The sequence below is a fragment of the Chiloscyllium plagiosum genome, chromosome 11, assembly GCF_004010195.1.
Source record: "Chiloscyllium plagiosum isolate BGI_BamShark_2017 chromosome 11, ASM401019v2, whole genome shotgun sequence".
Classification (NCBI taxonomy): Eukaryota; Metazoa; Chordata; class Chondrichthyes; order Orectolobiformes; family Hemiscylliidae; genus Chiloscyllium; species Chiloscyllium plagiosum.
The window spans coordinates 21,798,249-21,819,650 of NC_057720.1; the positions used below are offsets into that span (position 1 = coordinate 21,798,249).

General features: G+C 40.6%; 1 protein-coding gene across 3 annotated transcripts in view; it reads left to right on the plus strand.

The window, feature by feature from the left end:
• LOC122554209 (polypyrimidine tract-binding protein 2) overlaps positions 1 to 21,402 on the plus strand; it is a 74,669-nt gene that overhangs the window by 35,207 nt on the left and 18,060 nt on the right. For all 3 annotated transcript variants that reach the window (XM_043698864.1, XM_043698865.1, XM_043698866.1), the window contains exon 8: positions 9,638 to 9,833. In XM_043698864.1, the coding sequence (XP_043554799.1) occupies positions 9,638 to 9,833 (196 nt within the window). The remainder of the gene's footprint in view (positions 1 to 9,637; positions 9,834 to 21,402) is intronic.

Consider the following 21,402-nt stretch of genomic DNA (forward strand, 5'->3'; position numbering starts at 1 on the left):
TATCATAGCGCGCTTATAAACTGACCAAGAGCACTGGGAAATCAGAAGATTGGGAAGACTGCAAAAACGGAGGATAACAAAGACAAATAAGGAATGGGAGGATCAAATATGAAGGTAAGCTAGCCAGTAATATTAGAAATGATTAGTAAAAGTCACTTTCGATGCATAAGAAACAAATGAGAGGCAAAAGTAGAAATTGGGCTGTTCCAAATTGATGCTGGAAGGCTAGTGCTGAGAGATAAGGAAATAGCTGAAGAACTTTAATCAATGCTTGTTAGTCTTCACAGTGGTAGACATGGGTAATATCTCAACAATTAAGTAGAGTCAAGGGGCAGAGTTGAGTATGGTATTCGTAACAAAAGAGTGTGCTAGGAAAGCTAAAAGGTCTAAACATTGATAAATCTCCTGGCATCAATGGGCTATATCCTAGTGATTTGAGGGAGGTGGCTGAAGAAATAGTGGAGGCATTGGTTTTGATCTTTCAAAAATCACTGGAGTCAGGGAAAGTCCCAGATGATTGGAAAATCGCTGTTGTAACCCCCTTGTTCAAGAAAGGATCACGACAAAAGATGGGAAACTATAGGCCGATTAGCCTAACCTCGGTTGTCGGTAAAATTCTAGAATCCATCATTAAGAATAAGATTTCTAAATTCTTGGAAGTGCAGGGTCGGATTAGAACAGGTCAGCATGGATTTAGTAAGGGGAGGTCGTGCCTGACAAACCTGTTTTGAATTCTTTTGAAGAGGTAACAAGTAGATTAGACCAAGGAAACCCAGTGGATATTATCTACCTAGACTTCCAAAAGGCCTTTTAAAGTGCTTCACAGGAGGCGGTTGAGTAAGGTGAGGGCACATGGTGTTTGAAGTGAGCTACTGGTATGGATTGAGGATCGGCTGTCTGACAGAAGACCGTTAGGATAAAAGTTTCTTTTTTGGAACGGCAGCTGGCGACAAATGGTGTCCAGCAGGGTTCAATGTTGGGGCCACAGTTCATTTTGTATATTAATGATCTGGATAAAGGAACTGGGGGCATTCTGGCAAAGTTCACTGATGATACGAAGTTAGATGGATAGGCAGGTAGTTCTGAGGAGGTGGGGAGGCTGCAGAAAGATTTAGGAGAGTGGTCCAGGAAATGGCTGATGAGTTTGTGTTACCAAATGTGAAGTCTTGCACTTTGGAAAAAAGAATATGGACTATTTTATAAACTGAGAGAAAATTCATAAAGCCAAAGTACAAAGGGATCTGGGAGTGCTTGTCCAGGCTTCTCTAAAAGTTGACTTGCAGGTTGAGTCCATGGTTGAGGAAGCAAATAAATGACAACATTACGTCTCAAAAGGGTTGGAATGTAAAAGCGGCAATGTGCTACTGACACTTTATATAGCTCTGATTAGGCTTCATTTAGAATACGGTGTCCAGTTTTGGGCCCCACACCTCAGGGCATACTGGCACTGGAGCGTCTCCAGTGGAGATTCTCTTGGACGATCCTTGAAGTGGCAGGTCTAACATGTGATGAACGGCTGAGGATCCTGGGATTGAATTCATTAGAGTTTAGACGGTTGAGGGGCGACCTAATAGAAACTTACAAGATAATGCATGGTTTAAAAGGGGTGGACGCTGGGAATTTGTTTCTGTTGGGTGGTGATATTCTGACCCATGGGCACAGCCTTAGAATTAGAGGGGATCAATCTAAAACTGAAATGAGGAGACATTTCTCCAGCGAGAGAGTGGTGCGGGTAAGTGGTGCTGAAATGCCCATCAACCATGATTGAATGGCACAGTGGACTCTATGGGCTGAATGACCATACATCCACTCCTATGTCTTCTGGTCTTAGTGTGGTGCTGGAAAAGCACTGCCAGTCAGGCAGCATCTGAGGTGCAAGAGAATCGATGAAGGGCTTATGCCCAAAAACAGGAATGAGGCTAGTGGGTTGGGGCTGAGAGAGAAATGAGAGGGGGCTGGGGTTGCAAGGACGTAGCTGGGAAAGTGATAAGTGGATTAAGGTGAGGGAGAAAGTGATTGGTCAGAGGGGGCAGTGATGGACGGGTCTGGAGGGTGGGGCAGAGTTGGACGCTTGGGACTGGGATAAAGTGGTGGGAGGGGAAATGAGGAAGCACTTGAAATCCACATGTATCCTGTGTGGTTGCATGGTCCCAAGATGGGATATGATGTGTTCCTCCTCCAGGCATCACATGGTAACGGTTAGAGCATACATATCAAGCCCAGGGCACCGGCCCTCCAGAGGGGTCCAAATCGACTGCTCCTTTGGTCACACCTCTACGGATCTGTGGTGACTGTTCTGGTTTGTCACTTGGCTCCTTGGGACCACTGCTGACATCTTGGAAGTATTCCCCAAGTCTCATTCTTCTGATGAATTTAAATTTCCAATGGTTAGTGTCAGATTTGACCTCTTCTCTCCAAATCCTGAATCTTGGCCTCTAAAATACTATTTCACCGTCTTGTCCACCACTCTAAATTTGAATTTGTTCACTGCAAAAAAAAAACCTAGTTATCAAAGCTGGCTGTATCTTTATTAATAAGTGGCAAGTTCTTCAGCATTTTTGAAGTAATACTACAAAGTAAAAAGTTCACATAACTTCACTGATTACCAGATGATGCCTTCTGCAGGAACTTAACTAGGAAATGAATGACAACATGCCTCACTAATCAGTGACATTTTTCCTTCCAGCTCTCGAGTTGGTGCTCTTAGCATCCTTGCAAGCAAACTTTTTTGTCTTCTATTTTTGGAATAGCCTTTTTTGTTAGCTTTCCTTGCTGGGAAGGGAGGAGCTGAGGAATAATAGGTAGCTGGAGCCAAGAAACAGCAAAGTAGTAAAAAAAAAGAAATTTCTTCTAGAGGAAGCATGCACAGTTGGGATACAGCGATTTGAGGTAGAAACCTTCAGTTTATCAAGAACTGTGTCTCATACTGACTCAAATTCAAGATTGAAACTGAACCTAGTGGATTTAGTACTAGAGATGCGGAGGAACAATAAAGAGTTGGAGGAAGTAGTTCATTTAATATGTAATACAGAGGAACCTCGATTATCTGAAGGTCGTACGTGGGCAGTATTTCAATCGGTTAATCGAATGACTGATAGCATAGTTTAGCCAAGCATCAGGACCTCTTGATCTTGCCGGATAATCCGATATTCCGATAACTGCTTGGTAATCAAAGTTCCTCTGTATCTGGAGTTGTTGGAATTATTGAAAAATGAGGTGAGAGAAGTACAAGCTTAGCAATGGCTACTAAGGTATGTAGTAATTGTTTTAATCAGCAGAAGATCTTGATTTAAGAAAGCGTATTTGAGACAGCTCTGTTTTGAGGACCTTAATGAAATGGAATATTTCATATGGACGATTAGAAATAAATGGGTGGGCTTTAAGAAAAGGTGGTCTTTGCAATTTATAAATAGTAGACAGGTATCTATGACTTGAGATTTGTCAAACATGCTGCGCAAATTCAATTTTCATTCTTGTATATACCTCTTCAATTTGCAGTTTTTTGCATTCTGTCTCTTTGCTTTTTAAAATGTGGTTTATTTGCTGTTTGTAATGGCTGTATATCTGTACGTTAACAATTTTATGACGTTCTGTATCAAATTGTAGTTTATATATTTTAAGATTTCCATAATTCTTGTTACTGTGACAAAAAAGGAATGACTGGCTGCAGAGTTTTAGTTGTGCTACTTGCAACTATTTGATTATCCAAATGCCTTTGGCTAATGTCAATCGTGTGACTAAGTGATTTATCTTGTGACCTTTCAACTTAATAGTCTTCATTTTTCTTGTTTGTGATAATGTTCTGTTAGCATAGATTGTGGCAAAAAATGTTTCCAAGTGCTGTTTTCAAAACACCTGGCAATAACCTGTAGTCATTTTTGTCGGCTACAAGCTTTCTGGTTAGGTACACGACTTCTGTAAGCCACAAGGAGTGATCTGTCACCAACAATTCATGTCAGGTATGGTTTTAGTTCCTGGTGTGGGTGAAAGAAATTTTGAGGTGAATACCTGTCCCTATCTATTCCCTATTGCTATCAACAACCTTTCTGGACTTTTCACTCCTCTTGGGACGAAAACGTTCTTGATTTGGTACAAGGGATGCTATCTTTTGTGAATGCATTGGTTAAAAATGATATCTTTTTTAGTTTGGGTTTGTGTGTACCTTTCATACGTGACTTCCAGAAATCCATTCTGGTTTGTCATAACAGTTGATGCAGTAAGTAAAAGTGTTAAGGCTTTGGGGTTAAGTGAAAAGCTACCCAAGTATGGGGATTATTTTTGGACTTCCATGCTGCCTTTGCACATGCTATTCCCATGATCAGACAACCATGTAGTCACTTGATCAATCTTTCTTTCTGTGCACTGTTGTATTGTCACAATTGTAGTAAGTGATATGTGCCTGTATTTAGGAAACGAAAATAGGAACAGAATTTCAAAATTGGAGGCTCACACCAAATTGAAGTATAAACCTTTCATGAAGACTGATGAAATGATGTTAATTTCATTTTTAGCTGGAAAACGAAGCTTTTATACTCCTTGGGATATCTGTGTCGAAATGGAATAATGGAGAAAAGGATATTGGTTTGAGAATTGAATCAGACCGCTGAGTTAATTAGGTATATTTAAAATTTGTGATCAAGATGCATGTTGCTTTCCTCAAAGAGTAAGCATGGCTTTGTATTGACATTGTGTAAAAAGCCATGTTTTTGAATCTGTCTTCACCCTAGCTACTGCTTCTGCCTTAAATTCAAAGGAGGATAGAAACTCATTTAGTTTTTTGAGCCCGTGGTATTTTAAGAAGATATCCATATGTGAGTCGTGTCTGCAAAGTTTTTAAGCAAAATTAATAAAATTTATATCCTTCAAACATTTAAAGCTAATTTAATTGAGCTTGGAAAATTATTTTTAGGAACCACATAAAATAGCTTGTAATTGGTACATATGTTGTTTACAACTCTCAAGGCTCTGGGAAAATGTCCATTGCATCATTTTCTCTTGCTTTTGCTCAAGTTAAAACCATTTTTCACACTATATCACTTAATGTACCCTCATTAAATACAGCCCTCTGAAGAAGGGTCACTGGTCTCTATGATTTTGCTTTCCCTCCACAGGTGCTGCCAAATGTGCTGAGTTTCTCCAATCTCAATTTCTGCTTTAGTCTAAGATGAGGATAGTTTCAGGAATGATTTCTGACATTTTTGATCTCTTCTAAACTCGCTGCTTATTTCCTTATAGGACACATGAAAAACATATAACATTTAATTCCTTTCAAACATCTCCGGAGCATGATGTCTAGCTCTTATAATACCAAATAGCTTATGTACTGTAAGCTTCCATAAGCTTGCTTGTAATATTTGTTAGAGAATAAATTTTGGCTGGGATTATCTGCAAATTCCTCTACTTTTCAAATGTTGTCTTGTGATTTTTTTTGGGGGGCCCATGATTAGGTAGTGTTGCTTATCTAAAAGAGGCAACTTCTGACATTGCAATATTCCTGAAGTGCTTGTCTCAATTATGCTATTACATTAGACTTGGGTGAAAAATCTTCACTTAATAAATAATTTTTACTCCCTGGAGACTTTGGTGGAAAGCATTTAAAAAGAAAGTAGGGTAATACAGAAAATGATAACGATGTATGATTGTCATTATGGAGTTTGGCATTCTTTCACATGTTTAGCTCTGATTTTGTGGATATTGCATCATCAAAACAAAAATCCATATTTCATTGCAGTTTACTGAAAAGCACTGAAGTATTTTAGTGACGTACAATGTCATTTAAATAGATTAAAAGATATTTGCCTTAAAATAGAATTCAAAGACTACTTCGCATTTATTCCTTTTGAAGCATGGGTAATGTGGTCAGATTTGCACTTGCGTGAATTAGTGTTGAAGGAAAGAACAGGTTATTGAAAGGGACTTGAGATTGAATAAGGGTGCTTTGGAGGGAACAGCCCTGTCACAATGTTTAAAGCAAGGGAAGGTTTGGTGATATTGCGTTGGAGGTGTATGAAAGGCACAGGTTGATGACTGGGCATGGAAGTGAAAACCAGGGAAATCCTTCCATAAATTCGAGGGGTTGGGGTGAAAACTGCAGTGCAGTAGATATTGAGTGCCCTACCATCCAAGGGAGATCAAAGTTGAGGAAAAATGATGCCCTCCAGAATGATTTGGTATGAAAGGTTGCATCAACAAAACAGCTGCAAAAGAGATGGAGAAACTGAGAGAATGGAATGGGTTCTTTGCAGGAAGTAGAGTGTGAAGACGTATGGTCAAGGTAGCTGTGGGACACTCTAGGCTTTCATTGGGAATATTGTTAACCAGAAATGGAAACGTCAGTTGAGGAATGATGGACATTCTTCATGTAATAGAGGTTCTAAAGGGAAATAAGGTCAATAAAAGTTTTTAGGGTTAGAATAAGAAATGGAATCCATAAAGTCATCAGCGTACTATTTTTTTCAAAAAATGTGGTGATGGACGTGGGCCTTGAATATAACTAGGCCAAAGAATGTTGTCTACAAAAGACAGACATCACTGAACCATGTTAGTACCAATGGCAGCTCCTTTTATTCTGAGTAAATGAATGGAGTCAAGAAGTTCTTTTACTTTAAGAAATTCAACCAACCAATAGAGGATGATGTCATTTGTTTTTCAGACAGGGAAGCATATATTGAGATGGTGCTTGGACCAAACTCGTCTCAGAAGTTAATAATCTGCTTTGAGGTATTCCTAGCATAATTTCAAAGCTTACAGATGACGAAAAGTGCACAAGTGAAGTAGAAAAAAAAGCAGGGATACTAAAGTGTTTCAGTGGGACATAGATTTATGAAAGGGGCATGTGGTGGATTCCGAACAGTATGAAGTTTGGTAGGACAAATGAGACACTATGAACTAGCTGATTAAAATTCTCGAAGGGGCGTAGGGTATATGAATGCAAATCTTTGAGTTGGGAGGAAACAATGAAAAGAGCCGTTGAAATGAATGGCCAGTTTACTTTAATTAAACAAATAGAATAAAATAGACTAAAAGTTGTACTAAATCTTCAGTACATGCTGCTTGGTCTCAGTTGGAGTATTGTTACATTCTGGACACCATATTTTAAGGAAGATCTAAAGGTCTTCAAGAGGATATAGAAATGCTTGTTCAGAATAGAACAAAGCGTTGAAGGACATGTGTTCACGGTCTGGCAAAGGTGGAGTTGAGTTCCTCAAAATGGGGAAGGTTGAGATTTAATAGAGATGTTCAAAATAATCAGTGGTTCTGATTAAATGAGTTCCATTGACTTTTGGTGCAGAATCAAGATGATTGTTAAAAGAACTAGAAGTGTATGGAATTTTTTTATTTGAGTTGTGATCTTACTAAATTGGTGTCAGAAATAGATCGAGTACTATCTAAAAGTGAATAGAATAAAGACTTTGAAGTAAAAGAATTGCAGTGTTATGGGGGGTTGAGCAGTCGGGTAGCACTGTCAAACAGCTGGCACAGACAGGATGATCCAAATGGCTTTGAGTTGTAGCATTCTCGGTTCTGATTTTGTAGCAATTTTATGACTGGATGCCTGCTGAATACTCCTCCAATGTTACTTCTGTTTCGTTGTCAACCAGGGGTCAAATTTTTTTTAGGGCTACTTTTCAGTTTCAAAGACGACCTATTCATTCTCACTGAGCCACTAATGAGGTGATGATGTCATGTAGCAGTGTCTTCTGTATTAATGTGCATGTTTTGTTTTATTCACTTATGGGATGTGTGCTAAGCATTTTCCCCATCACTTGCCCAGAAAGCAGTTAAGCCAACGATGTTGCTGTCGGTTTGGCGTCGTATGTAGGCCAGACCAAACGGAGGTAGCAGCTTTCCTTACTAAAAAGCCATCGCCTGAACCACATGCGTGTTTGGTAATCAACAGTCAACATTTGAATTAAAATAACAAAGTCTCTAGTTTTTAAAATGAATTTAAATTTCACAATCTACCATGGTGGGATTTGAACCCATGTGTGGAGTTTTGGCCTTTTGTACTGGATTATTAGTCTGGTGTTGGTACCACTGTCAAAATTTCTTTTTGAATTTTCGCTAAAGCATAAGATAAGTGGTTAGTATGCTGAATTGTCCACTCTCCATTTGAATTTAAAGCCACAACACAAAGGAAAGATTTTGTCTCCTGGGCATCACTTAAGTTGGTACAATATAATGGATGAAAGTTAAGTCTTTTACCAGTAACTGGTATACTTCTACATTGGGCAAATCATCACAATCAAATTCCATAGAATGGTTAGAATACAGCAGAGTTGTTTCACTTGCAATGCTTAAAGCTAGAACATTTTAAAAAGGCAGTTATATTTAGTTGCTGCATTTTCCCTGTCTGTCTCATTTAAATTTAACTATTAACAATGTTCATTATTATAAAACTACATTTTTTCAAATATTTCTTAATTTATTCCAACCTAAGCTGCCAGTTAGATATTTTATTTTCAAGGAGTTAGGAGATGGTGAGACCTGCAGGTGCTGAAGATTGGGGTTGTGTGTCACGTTGGAAAAGCATCCAAGGAGCAGGAATATTGACATTTAAGGCATAAGCCCTTCGTCAGGAATGAGCCTTGTGGGCCGGGGGACTGAGAGCACCTCCAATGTCACTATCCGTTTCACCTGATGTGTTCTCCTCTACTTTGGAGAGACTAGATACCAACTTGTTGATCGTTTCACAGAACACGTCTAGACACTCACTCCAACCAACCCCACCGCCCTGTGGCTGAACACTTCAACTCCCTCTTCCACTCTGCCAAGGGCATGCAGATCCTGGGCATCCTGCATCGACAAACCCTTACTACTGACGCCTGGAGGAAGAACTCCTCATCTTCCGCCCTAGGACCCTGCAACCATGTGGGATTAATTTAGATTTCACCAGTTTCCTCATTCCCTCTCTCTTCCACCCAAACCTACCCAGGAGACAAGCAGCCCATGGGTGGTGCCTTGCCATTTTGCTCCAAATCAATAGTGGAGTACATGTCTGTAGCTATCCATGCAAATGGCCAGTTGGTAACTTGAATGTTACTATCATGCAGTTAGGGATCTTATAGACTTATGTCTCCTATACTTCCAGATTCTGTTTGGTTTGTCTCTGTTATCAGGCCCCTCTGCTTACCTCGTCCCCACCCCCATAATCTGTGTTCTCTGATTTTGCATCTACGTAGTATGGTGTTTAATAAAGCTTAGGAAGAGAAGTTGGAGGGTGGAATGTGCAATTGATTTGCATATTAATGATGTGGTCTCCCCTTACCAGCATATTGATGATCCTGACAGGCTGTGTTAAAACGTTCCACAATGGCCATTATCCATGGTGTGTCATAGCAAAGCACCATTTACTCGTGATCATTTACTTAAGCAATCGCAGTCTATGCTGAAAGTAATTAATTGTGGAACATTGAAGCAATATCCTATGACATTTCAATGGGGATACTTCATTTTGATTTTTTCACATATAACTTGTCAAAATGAAGTTTTTTTATTTTTATTGCGTAATCATAATTAAAGTTACAAAATAATTGTTAAAGATACAGTAGATTTTTGTGTCCATCTGGCCTTTGTGTTAAAGTATGTGCGTACTTCTAGTTTTTCATCTAATGAATAACCTTTTTGATCTTTACAGGCTCTGGATGGTCAGAATATTTATAATGCTTGCTGTACCCTCAGGATTGATTTTTCAAAATTGGTGAATTTGAATGTAAAATACAACAATGATAAAAGTCGTGATTACACCCGTCCAGATCTTCCTTCAGGAGATGGCCAGTCATCAATGGATCCTGCCATTGCTGCAGCATTTGCAAAGGAGAGCTCCCTTCTTGGTAGGATGCAACCTAATAATAATGTTCACTTGGATTTCCTTCAGTGTATAACTTGTCCAAGATGCATTTAAGTACAAATAACACCCTTTGAATCCCATTTTAAAGCTAGAGCTCCGTAATTTTAACTTTTTATTTCAAGTTAATCTCCAATTCACTATCACTAGTATTTGTATTAATGAAACATCTGTCCAGGATGGTTGCTTTGATAGCAAACACAAGTTGCTCACAGTGAGATTATAATTGGTTGGCTTATCTAGAAACGTTTTCACAACTAAAATCAAGTTGTATTTCCTATAGCAATATTAGACTTGGGTAATACAGTCTATCCATTTTACCTTGCTGATAGCATTAAATGATACCATTGCTTTTTGATGGAAATGTTACAGCTAATAAACACCTAAGAGAAAATTGTTGTCATCCCCTTCCTAAATGGATGACCCCATATTTTTAAGTTGTTAACCTAGCCTTGCAAGCGTCTGTTCTGCTAAGTCTCCTAAGGATCTTTTATATTTCTATAAGATCACTTCTTCCTCTCTTAAACTCTAAGATAATATATATTTATGACTTGGAGGAATGTAAAAGCACTCTAGCCAAGTTTGGATGATCCAAAAGTAAATGCGAAGGCAAATGTTGATTTGTGATGCTGTGTGTAGAGGGTTATAGATTAAGCAAGTGGGCAAAAACCTGACCAATGGAATATAATGGTAAATGTGAGATTATGTACTTTAGCGGGAAGAATAGAGGAGCTGAATATTACTCAAATGGAGAAAGACTGCAGAAAGCTATGGCACAGAAGGATTTGTGAGTCCTTATGCATGAAACACCATACTTGCATCAAAGTTCAGGTAATATAAACAAAATGTCGGTTTTTATTTCAAAGGGAATGGAGTATGGAAATAGTGAGATCCTTCAAAAATTATATAGCTGGAATACTGAGCAGTTCTGATCCTTGTTTTTTCCCCATTCATTCATGGGAGGTGGCCACGGTGGCCTGGTCAGTATTTATTGCCTGTCCCAAGTGTCCTTGAGGGTGGTAGTGAACCATTTCAGTCTATTTGCAGTCAGTAAGCCCACAATGCCTTTAAGGGAGGGAGTTCTAGGATTTTGATCCAGTGGCAATAAAGGAATGTTATATATTTCCATTTCAGGATAGTAAATGGCTTGAAGGGCAACTTGGAATTGGTGGTGTTCCCATGTATCTACTGATCTTGTCCTTAGATGGAAGTAGTTGTGTGTTTGGAAGGTGCTCTCTCAGGATCTTTTGAATTTTTGAAGCGCATCTTGTAGAAAGTACACACTACCACTGAGCATCAGTGGTGGACTAAGTGGATGCTTGTGATTGTGGTGCCAATCAAGCAGATTTGCTTGTCCTGGATGATGTCAAACTTGTTTGTTGGAGCTGAACGCATCTAGGCAAGTGGGGAGTATTCCATCACACTCCTATCTTCTCATCGTGGATCGAGGATAGATTCTGGGAAGCATGAAAGTGAGTTATTTGCTGAAGTACTTCATGTCACTGACATGCTATTGTTGCCTTTATTTATATGACCAATCCAGTTGAGTTTCTGGTCAGTGTTATTCCTAGGATCCCATTGAATGTCATGAGTGGTGGTTAGACTGTCTCTTATTGGCAATGATCATTGCCTGGCATTTGTGTGGGGTGAATGTTACTTGCCATTTGTCAACTCCAGTGTGGAAATTGTTCAGATCTGGTTACATTTGAATGGGGACTGCTTCAGTATTTGAGGATTCACAAATTGAGCTGAACATTGTGCGATTTCTGACCTTATGATGGAGGGAACGTCGTTGTTAAAGTGTCTGAAGATGGTTGGGTCTAGGGCACTACCTTAAGGAACTCCTGAGAAGACTGATCTCCAATAATCTCAACCATCTTCCTTTTGTGGTCGGCATGATTCAACCATTGGAGTGTTTGCCACCAGTACCCAGTTTTGCTGGGGCTCCTTTTGATGCTACACTCCGTTGGGTGTGCCTTGATGTTGAGGGCTGTCATTCTGACTCAACCTCTGAAATCCTGTGCTTTTGTCCATGTTGAAACCAAGACTGTCATGAGGTCAAGCAGGATGCCCTGGTCGATCCCAGACTGGGTATCAGTGAGCAGGTTATTGCTCAGCGGGCGCTGCTTGATAACATTGACACATTCTGTCTCTATTGATTGATAGACTGACATTAATAATTGGCTGGATTGTCTTAGTCCGTTTTGTGTACAGGACATAACTGGAAAATCTTCCATATTATTAGATGCTAGTATTGTAACTCTGTTTAAGAACTTCACTAAGGGAGCAACAAATTCTGGAGCACATATCTTGAGTATTATCACTGGACTGTTATCAGGGTCCAAAGCCTTTGCAATATCCAATGCCACCGACCATTTCTTGATTATTGTGAATTCAATTGGCTGAAGACTGGTATCTTCAGTGGTCCCCAGCATAAGAGGAGATTGAGAGAGATCATCCACTCACACTTCTGACTGGAGATTGCAAATTTATCATGCCTTTTTTTTCCCTGTTGTGCTGGGCTCTCTCAGAGGATGGGGATACTTGTAAAGCAGCCTCCTATAGTCAGTTTAATTATCCACCATCATTCATGACTAGCAGGAGCACAGAGCTTAGATCTAGTCCATTGGTTATGGAATTGCTTAGCTCTGTCTATCACTTACTACTTATGCTATTTGGCATCTTTTTAAGGAAAGATGTGTGGTATTGGTTGCGATCCTGTCTCTGTTCAATGGGTTGATCCTTGGGATGGAAGGACCTCATATGAGGAGAGGTTGAATAGGTTGGGCCTGTGTTTGAAATTTAGAAGAATGAGAATGACCTTTTAAATCATAAGACTGTGTGGGGGATTTGACATGGAAAACCTATTTCTTCTCGTGGGAGAAGCTAGGAACTGAGGGGATGTTCTTAATAACTGCTGGTCTACTAAGGATAGGGAAGAAATGCGATTCCACTTCCCATGGTTAAATTTTTAAAAATATCAGATCCAATATCCTTCTGTACTAAAGTGTTTTGCAGTAGTCATTCAAATATGTTGCTTTTCTAGTCTCCCAGTCGAAATGAACAATTCATATTGTCTGTCTTTTATATTCAGTCTGGCAATTATTTTATCCATGCCCTTAACCTGTTTGTATCCTGTTGCAGACTTGCTTTTGTCCTTTTCATGTAATAATCACCTGCCTGTCTTTTATGTGGTTACATCAAAGTTTACAAAAAACCCTTTCATTCGTTGATATCATTGTAAATAGCCCCAGCATTGATCCCTGTGCCAGTCAACATTGTCAGTGGAAAAATAACCCATTTGTAGGCAACCAGTTCGGTAACTGTTCTTTTGTTTCTCCCCTGCACCCCCCACCTTCCAACTCTCTTCACCCCCTTAAACTAAAGCTAATTTTTTTTGTGTAACATTTGATGTGCCTCCTTGTCAAGTCCCTCTGAAAATCTAATTACACCACATCTACAAGATCCCTCTTTTATTTTGCTGTTACTTCCTCAGAGTTCTAATATATAAGGGAGGGCAAGTGACTGAGGTGTTAGTGAGGGACTGCTTTGGGACCAGTGACCATAATTCTATTAGTTTTACAGTAATTGAGAAAGGATAGGCCAGGTCCACAACTTGAATTCTAAATTGGGGCAAAGCCAATATTTATGTTATTAGTCAAACTTTTTTAAAAGTTGATTTGTGGCAGGTTGTTCACAAGTAAAGGGACATCTGTCTTTCAAAAGACAGATAAGAGTTCAAGGATAACATGTTCCTGTTGGTGTGAAGGACAAGGCTGAAAGGAGTAGGGAACATTTTAGATGTCTAGAGATATTGAGGCACTGGTCAAAAAAGAGAGATGTCGGGTATAGACCGCTGAGACCAAGTGAATCTCTCGGAATTTTGGAGGTGTAGGAGTACATTTTGAAGAGGGAGATCAGATGGTCTAAAAGGGGACCCAGAATCCAGAGATATTCTAAAAATGTTTTTTTTTTTAAAGGGCAAAAGCATAACTAGGGAGAGAATAGAGTGCCTTAATGATCAACTAGGCAACCATTACACAACTGAAGGTGCTGGCGCTTTTTAAACACTGATTAAATGCCTGGGACAAGATCAAGTGTATCGCAGCACATTGAGAAGCTAGGGGAGAAATTACCGGACCCCTGGCAGAGATATTTGTATCATTGAAAGCCATCGTGGGGTATCAGAAGACTGAAATGTGGCTAATTTATGCCATTGTTTTTAAGAAAGGCTGCAAGGAAAAGCCAGGGAATGACACACTGGTGACTACAGTGTCAGTGGTGGGTAAGTTGTTGGAAGAGATTCTAGCATTTGGAAAAGCAAGGACTGATTAGGGAAGATCAGCATGACTTTGTTGTGGTAAATTGTTTCTGAAAATTGAGGGTTTTTTTAAAGAGGTAACCAAGGAGATAAAGGCAGAATGGTAGACATCTACATGGACTTAAGAACAAAAAAAACCATTTACCACACAGGTACAGGCACCCACAACCGTCTGCATAAAGAGTTTTCCACACACATCTCACTTAACTTTCCCCTCTCTCCTTGAACTCATGACCACTTGTCATTGAGTCCCCATTCTGGAGCGGGGGAAAAGATGCTTGCTATTCATCCTGCCTATACCTATCATGATTTTGTAGGCCTCAATCAGGTCACCCTTCAACCTCTATCTTTCTAATGAGAGTAATCCTGATCTATTCAACCTCTCTTCATAACTAGTGCCCTCCATACCAGGCAATGTCCTGGTGAACCTTCTGTGTCCTCTCCAAAGCATCCACATCCTTTTGGTAATGTGGCAACCAGAACTATATGCAATATTCCAAACATGGTCAAACCAAAGCCCTGTACAATTGTAGACCTGCCAACTCTTGAACTCAATACACTGTCCAATGAAGGAAAACATGCCATATGCCTTGACTACTATTAACCTGCATTGCCACTTTCAGGGTACAGTGGACCTGAACACCCAGATCTCTTTGTACATCAATTTTCCCCAGGGCTTTTCCATTTACTGTAAAGCTTGCTCTTGAATTGAATCTTTCAAAATGCATCACCTTGCATCTGCCCAGATTGAACTCCATCTACCATTTCTCATTCGACACTCCAATCAATTTATATTCTTCTTTATTCTCTGACAGTCCCCTTCACTAAGATTGGTGAAGTTGCAGATTGTGTCATCTGCAAACTTGCTAATTAGACCACCTGGACCTTCAGATAATTTATGTATATCACAAACAACAGTGGTCTAAGCACTGATCCCTGTGGAACACCACTGGTCACAATTCTCCATTTTGGAAAAACTCCTTTCCACTACTACTGTCTTCTGCTGCCCAGTTAGTTCTGTCCATCTAGCTAGTACACCCTGGACCCCCTGCGACTTCACTTTCTCAATCAGCCTATCATGGGGAATCTTATCAAACGCTTTACTGAAGTCCATGTATATGACATCTACAGCCCTTCCCTCATCAATCAACTTTGTCACTTCCTCAAAGAATTCTATTAAGTTGTTCAGGCGTGACCTTCCCTGCACAAAACCATGATGCTTTTAACTGATAAGCCCATTTTCTTCCAAATGGCAATAGATCCTATCCCTCAATATCTTCTCCAGCAGTTTCACTGCTGCTGACTTCAGGCTCACTTGTGTAATTACCTGGATTATCCCTGCTACCCTCCTTAAACAAGGGGGCAATGTTAGCAATTCTCCAGTTCTCTTGCACCTCTGCTGTGTTCAAGGATGCTGCACAGATATCCGTTAAGGTCCCAGCTATTTCTTCTCTTGCTTCCCTCAATAACCTGGCATAGATCCCATCCGGACCAGGGGACTTGTCCACCTTAATGCCTTTTAGCATACCTAATGCTTCCTCCCTCATTATGCTGACTTGACCTAGAGTAATCAAACATTTATCCCTAACCTCAACATCCATGTCCCCTCCTTGGTGAATACTGATGCAAAATACTCATTAAGAATCTCACCCATTTTCTGACTCCATAACTTCCCTTCTTTGTCCTTGAGTGGGCCAACCCTTTAGTTACTCTCTTGCTCCTTATACATGAATAAAAGGCTTTGGGATTTCTCTTAACCCTGTTTGCTAAAGATATTTCATGGCCTCTTTTTAGCCCTCTTAATTCCTCGTTTCAGATTGGTCCTATATTCCTGATATTCTTACAAAGCTTTGTCTGTCTTTGGTCGCCGAGACCTTGCGTATGTTTCCATTTTCATCTTAGCTGGTCTCTCAATTTCACCTGTCATTCATGGTTCCCTAATCTTGCCATACCTATCCATTGTTTTCACAGGGACACATCTGTCCAGCATTGTAATCAACCTCTCTTTAAAAGCCTTCCGAACATGAAATGTGGATTTACATTCAGATAGCTGCTCCCAATCCACGTTTCCCAGCTCTTGCCAAATTTTGGCAAAGTTGGCTGCTTTTCTTCTCTTCTTTCTCCCCCCCCCCCCCCCCCCCCAAATTTAGCACTTTTCCTTTAGGACCAGTCTCATCTTTGTCCATGAGTATTCTAAGACTTACAGAATTGTGATCATTGTTCCCAAAACCATTCCCTACTGAAATTTCAACCACCTGGCTGGCCCCTTCCCGATTTGGATTATTTACGTATTGCTCTATAAAACACTCCTGGATGCTCCTACAAATTCTGCTCCATCTTGACCTCAAACACTAAATGAATCATGGTCAATGTTGAAAATTAAAATCTCCTATCACCACCACCCTGTTGGTCCTACATCTTTCTATAATCTGTTTACATGTTTGTACTTCTACCTCACGCTCGCTGTTGCTAAGCCTGAAGTACAGCCCCAATGTTGTTACTGCGCCCATATTGCCTCACAGCTAGAGTCCTCCATAGTGCCCTCCTTTAGCACAGCTGTGATATCCTCTGACCAGTAACGCAACCCCCCCCCCCCCAAACCACCACCTCCCTCTATCCCACCTAAAATATTGATATCCTGGGATATTTATTTGCCAATCACTCCCTTCCCTCAACCAAGTCTCAGTAATAGCGTCATACTGCCAGGTACTAATCCAAGCCCCAAGTTCATCTGCCTTACCTACTATACTACTTGTGTTTAAACAATTGCACCTCAGACTACCAGTCCGTTTGTGCTCTTCGTCTGCTCCCTGCCTACTCAGACCCCTAGCGTGACTATGGGGAAGCTTTAGTTCCTTACAGGCTTTAGTTACTACCACACCACCTCCCTCACTTCTATCCAAGGCCCTAAAGGAGCCTTCCACATCCATCAAAGTTTTACTTGCACATCCACTAATATCATTTATTGTATCCGTTGCTCCCGATGCGGTCTCCTCTACATTGGGGAGACTGGGCGCCTCCTAGCAGAGCGCTTTAGGGAACACCTCCGAGACACCCGCACCAATCAACCACACCGCCCCGTGGCCCAACATTTCAACTTCCTCTCCCACTCTGCCGGGGACATGGAGGTCCTGGGCCTCCTTCACCACCCCTCCCTCACCACCAGACACCTGGAGGAAGAACGCCTCATCTTCTGCCTCGGAACACTTCAACCCCAGGGCATCAATGTGGACTTCAACAGCTTCCTCATTTCCCCTTCCCCCACCTCATCCTAGTTTCAAACTTCCAGCCCGCACTGTCCCCTTGACCTGTCCGGACTTGTCCGACCTGCCTATCTCCTTTTCCACCTATCCACTCCACCCTCTCCTCCCTGACCTATCACCTTCATCCCCTCCCCCACACACCTATTGTACTCTATGCTACTTTCTCCCCACCCCCACCCTCCTCTAGTTTATCTCTCCACGCTTCAGGCTTTCTGCCTTTATTCCTGATGAAGGGCTTTTGCCCGAAATGTCGATTTTGCTGCTTGTCGGATGCTGCCTGAATTGCTGTGCTCTTCCAGCACCACTGATCCAGAATCTGGTTTCCAGCATCTGCAGTCATTGTTTTTACCTTAGTTACTACCTCCTTACTGTCCACTAACCTTATTAAGCCCTTTAACAAGATTCTGCATGTTAGACTGGTTAGTAACATTTGATCACATGAAATTCAGGAAGAGCGAGCCAATTGGATACAAAATTGGCTTGAAGGTATGAGACAGGATAGCTTAGGTTGTTCAGCCTGGAGGCCTGTGATCAGCGGTGTTCTGGATCCACTGTTCACCATTTATATAAAACTATTTGGATGAGAATGAGGCATGATCAGTAAGTTTGTGGATGGCAACAATATTGGTGGAATAGTGGACAGTGAAGAAGGTTACCTCTGAATACAATCTTAATCAACTGGGCTGAGGAATGGCAAATGGAGTTTCATTGAGGTAAATGCAAAGTGTTACATTTTGCTAAGACAAACCAGAGCAGTGCTTGCACAGTTAATGGTAGAGCCCTGGGCTGTATGGAACAATGAGACTTGGGGGTGCAGGTACATAGTTCCTTGAAAGTAGTGTCACAGGTACAGAAGGTGGTGTTTGTCATGCTTGCCTTCATTGGTCAGAGCATAGAGTACAGAAGTTTGGATGTTATGTTATAGCTTGTACAGCACATTAGTAAGGCCACATTTGAGTGCAGCATACAGTTTTAGATGCTTTGCTATAGAAGGGATGTTATTAAACTGAAAAGGGTGTCAAAAGATTTACAGGGATATTACCAAGGCTGGAGAGTGTAAGGAGAAGCTGCGTAGGTATTTGTTTTTTCTCTGGAGTGTAGGTGGTTGAGGGGTGACCTTTATAGAATCACAAGCAACATAGATAAGGTGAATGGCCAAGGTCTCATCCTCCGTGTAGGGGATTCCAAAATTAGAGGGCATAGGTTTAAGGTGAGCGGGGAAAGATTTTTAAAATGGACGTGACGGGCAACTTTTTCTCTCTGGGTGGTGCGTACATGGAACAATCTGCCAGAAGAATTAGTAGAGGCAAGTACACTTACAACGTCTGAGACACTTGGACAGATATGTCAATAGGAAAGGTTTAAGAGGGATATAGGGTGAACACATGCAAATGACACTAGTTTTGTTTAGGAAGCCTGGTTGGCATGGACAAGTTGGGCCAAAAGATGTGTTTTCATGCTGGATGACTCAATCGGTCAAAGCACAATTTTCCTTTCATACAGCCATTTGACTGTATTGACACTTCTTTCTTGTCCTGCTATACAATTCTTAATAATTGAATGAACATGCAAAACAAGTGCAGAACATGTTGTTCAGTCCCTTTTGGCCTCCCCTGTTATATAATTCTTCTCATCTCCTCTGCTATTTGATAAGATCATGGCTGATCTGTTTCAAATTCCAAATTCCTATTTAATCCTGATATCTACAGTCCCCAAGTAATGGACTTGCCAACAAGAAGAACTATCCCTTGTGCATCTACCTTGTCAAGACCGTTGAGGATCTTGCATAATGAAATTCCCCCTTGCTCTTAAACTTCAGTGGAAACAAGCCTGGGCTGCACAGCCTATCCTCGTAACACACTCCATTCATTCCAGTTATCAGTCTGGTAAACCTCTGAAAGACCTCCAATCCATTTGCATCCATTCTTTAGACCAAAACTGCACACATTGGGGATGTGATCTCACCTATACTCTAAATGAAATATAATACCCATTGGGGCAGCACGGTGGCTAGCACTGCTGCCTCACAGCTTCGGGGACCTGTGTTCGATTCCTGCCTCGGGTGACTGTGGAGTTTGCACATTCCCGCTGTGTCTGTAGGTTTCCTTTCCACAATCTAAAGATATGCAGGTGAGGTGAATTGACCATGTTAAATTGCCCATTGTGTTAGTGCATTAGTCAGAGGGAAATGGGGCTGAGTGGGTTACTCTTCGGAAGATCGGTGTGGACTTGTTCTTTCCACACTGTTGCTAATCTAATATAATCTAAATCTTTGTTGAGTTATCCCATAATAAGGGATAGCAACCTGTTAGCCAAACTAATTTTGTGACTCACTCACTTGAAACTTTAAATTCTTCTACAGCTACAGTTCACAATTCTGCTTTGGTTCTCTGCTTTAGCACTCGCTTTTTTTTAATCTTCCTGCTAAAGTGAACAACTTGGATGAGGGCAGGCTAGGCAGAATTGAGTGATGAAGAGAGAAAAGGACCTTCAAGGTGATTTAGGCAGGTTGCATGAGTTGACAGATATGAAAAGTGCAGTACGATGTGGTTGTGTGAAGTCCTCCTTTTTTGGTTTTATAAACAATAGGAAGGCAGAGCATTATTTAAATGGTAGGTTGGAAAATATTGATGCACCAACAGACTTGGGTGTCCATGTGCACCAATCACTGAAAGTAGGTAGCTGCAGCAAGCAGTTAAGGCAAATTGTATCTTGGCCTTCATTGAAAGGGGATTTGAGTAGAGGAGCAAGAATGTTTTGAAACAGAATCTTAATACTCTTGAAGTATTTTGCAGAGTTTTAGTTGTTTTATCTTTCAAAACAAAATGCACTTGCCATACAGAAGTTCAATGAAGTTTCGCCAGCCTGATCTCTGTGAAAGCAAGTATGTTGTATACGGAGAGATTGGGTCATTCAGATCTGTATTTGAGAATTTGGAAGAATGAAGGGTTTGGTTTGAAAAGTGTATAATTCTGATACTACTGGACAGACTGGGTGCAGGGTTGTGGCTAGAATAACATTCTCTAATTACAGAATTTTGGACTGAAGGGAGAGGTTTCTTTACTGGTGACCCAGTGGAAATTTTAACATAATGGAGACCAAATCACTGAATATATTCAAGAAAAAAATGTAGATGCATTTTATTTTTTTACTGCAGTCTACCATGTCTGGCTAACCTGCTTCATTTATTTAAAGATTTGGGTGAATATATTTTAGAAATCATCATTTAATAAAGTGTTTTTCTGACTGGAAAGGTTCATAGAATCATCAAACCACAGCAGTTTGGGAGGAAGCCATTTGACCCTCTGAAGAGCATCCCACCCAACCTTCCATCATATCTGTAACGTGTATTATTTTCTGTTGCACTTGAGTGTAAAGTAATACTCGACGATAGACTGAATTATTGAGATTCTTGGATTAACACTTGTTGAATTTTTGCATCCTTTCTATTCTGTTCTGTTCCATCCTTTGACTCTTTTTTTTAAAAAGAGATTGATAGTACATCAAGGCATATTGACTTGTATATGCTGACAGTATGGTTGCTGAATTAGGCATGGTTGACATTGAATGCAAATATAAAATTCAGCGGTGTAGACCAGGTTGATTAAATTTTCCCCTTGATGGTGGGATCAGTAACCAGAAAGCAGGACGTTTTTAGGGGATGTGAGGAAATTGCTTAAAGTTGCACAACTCTGGCTTGACCGGAGAGCTCTTCATTTACAAAGGTGCTTTCTCTGAATTAATTCCTCAAACTAAAGGAACAACAATGAATGAGGGAAGAGTGCAATTATAGTCTGTTAGTTTCTAACTGATATCAGGTACAGCCCTTTTAAATTAGCATCAAGTAAATTTCTAAAACCTTTGTAGCGCAGTGAGTCTGGAAGCTGTGGTTCAAGTCCCATCTCAAGATTTATGTTAAGACATTTGGACAAGTTTTATTTTTAAAAATAGTTTAAAAGGGATCCTGACTA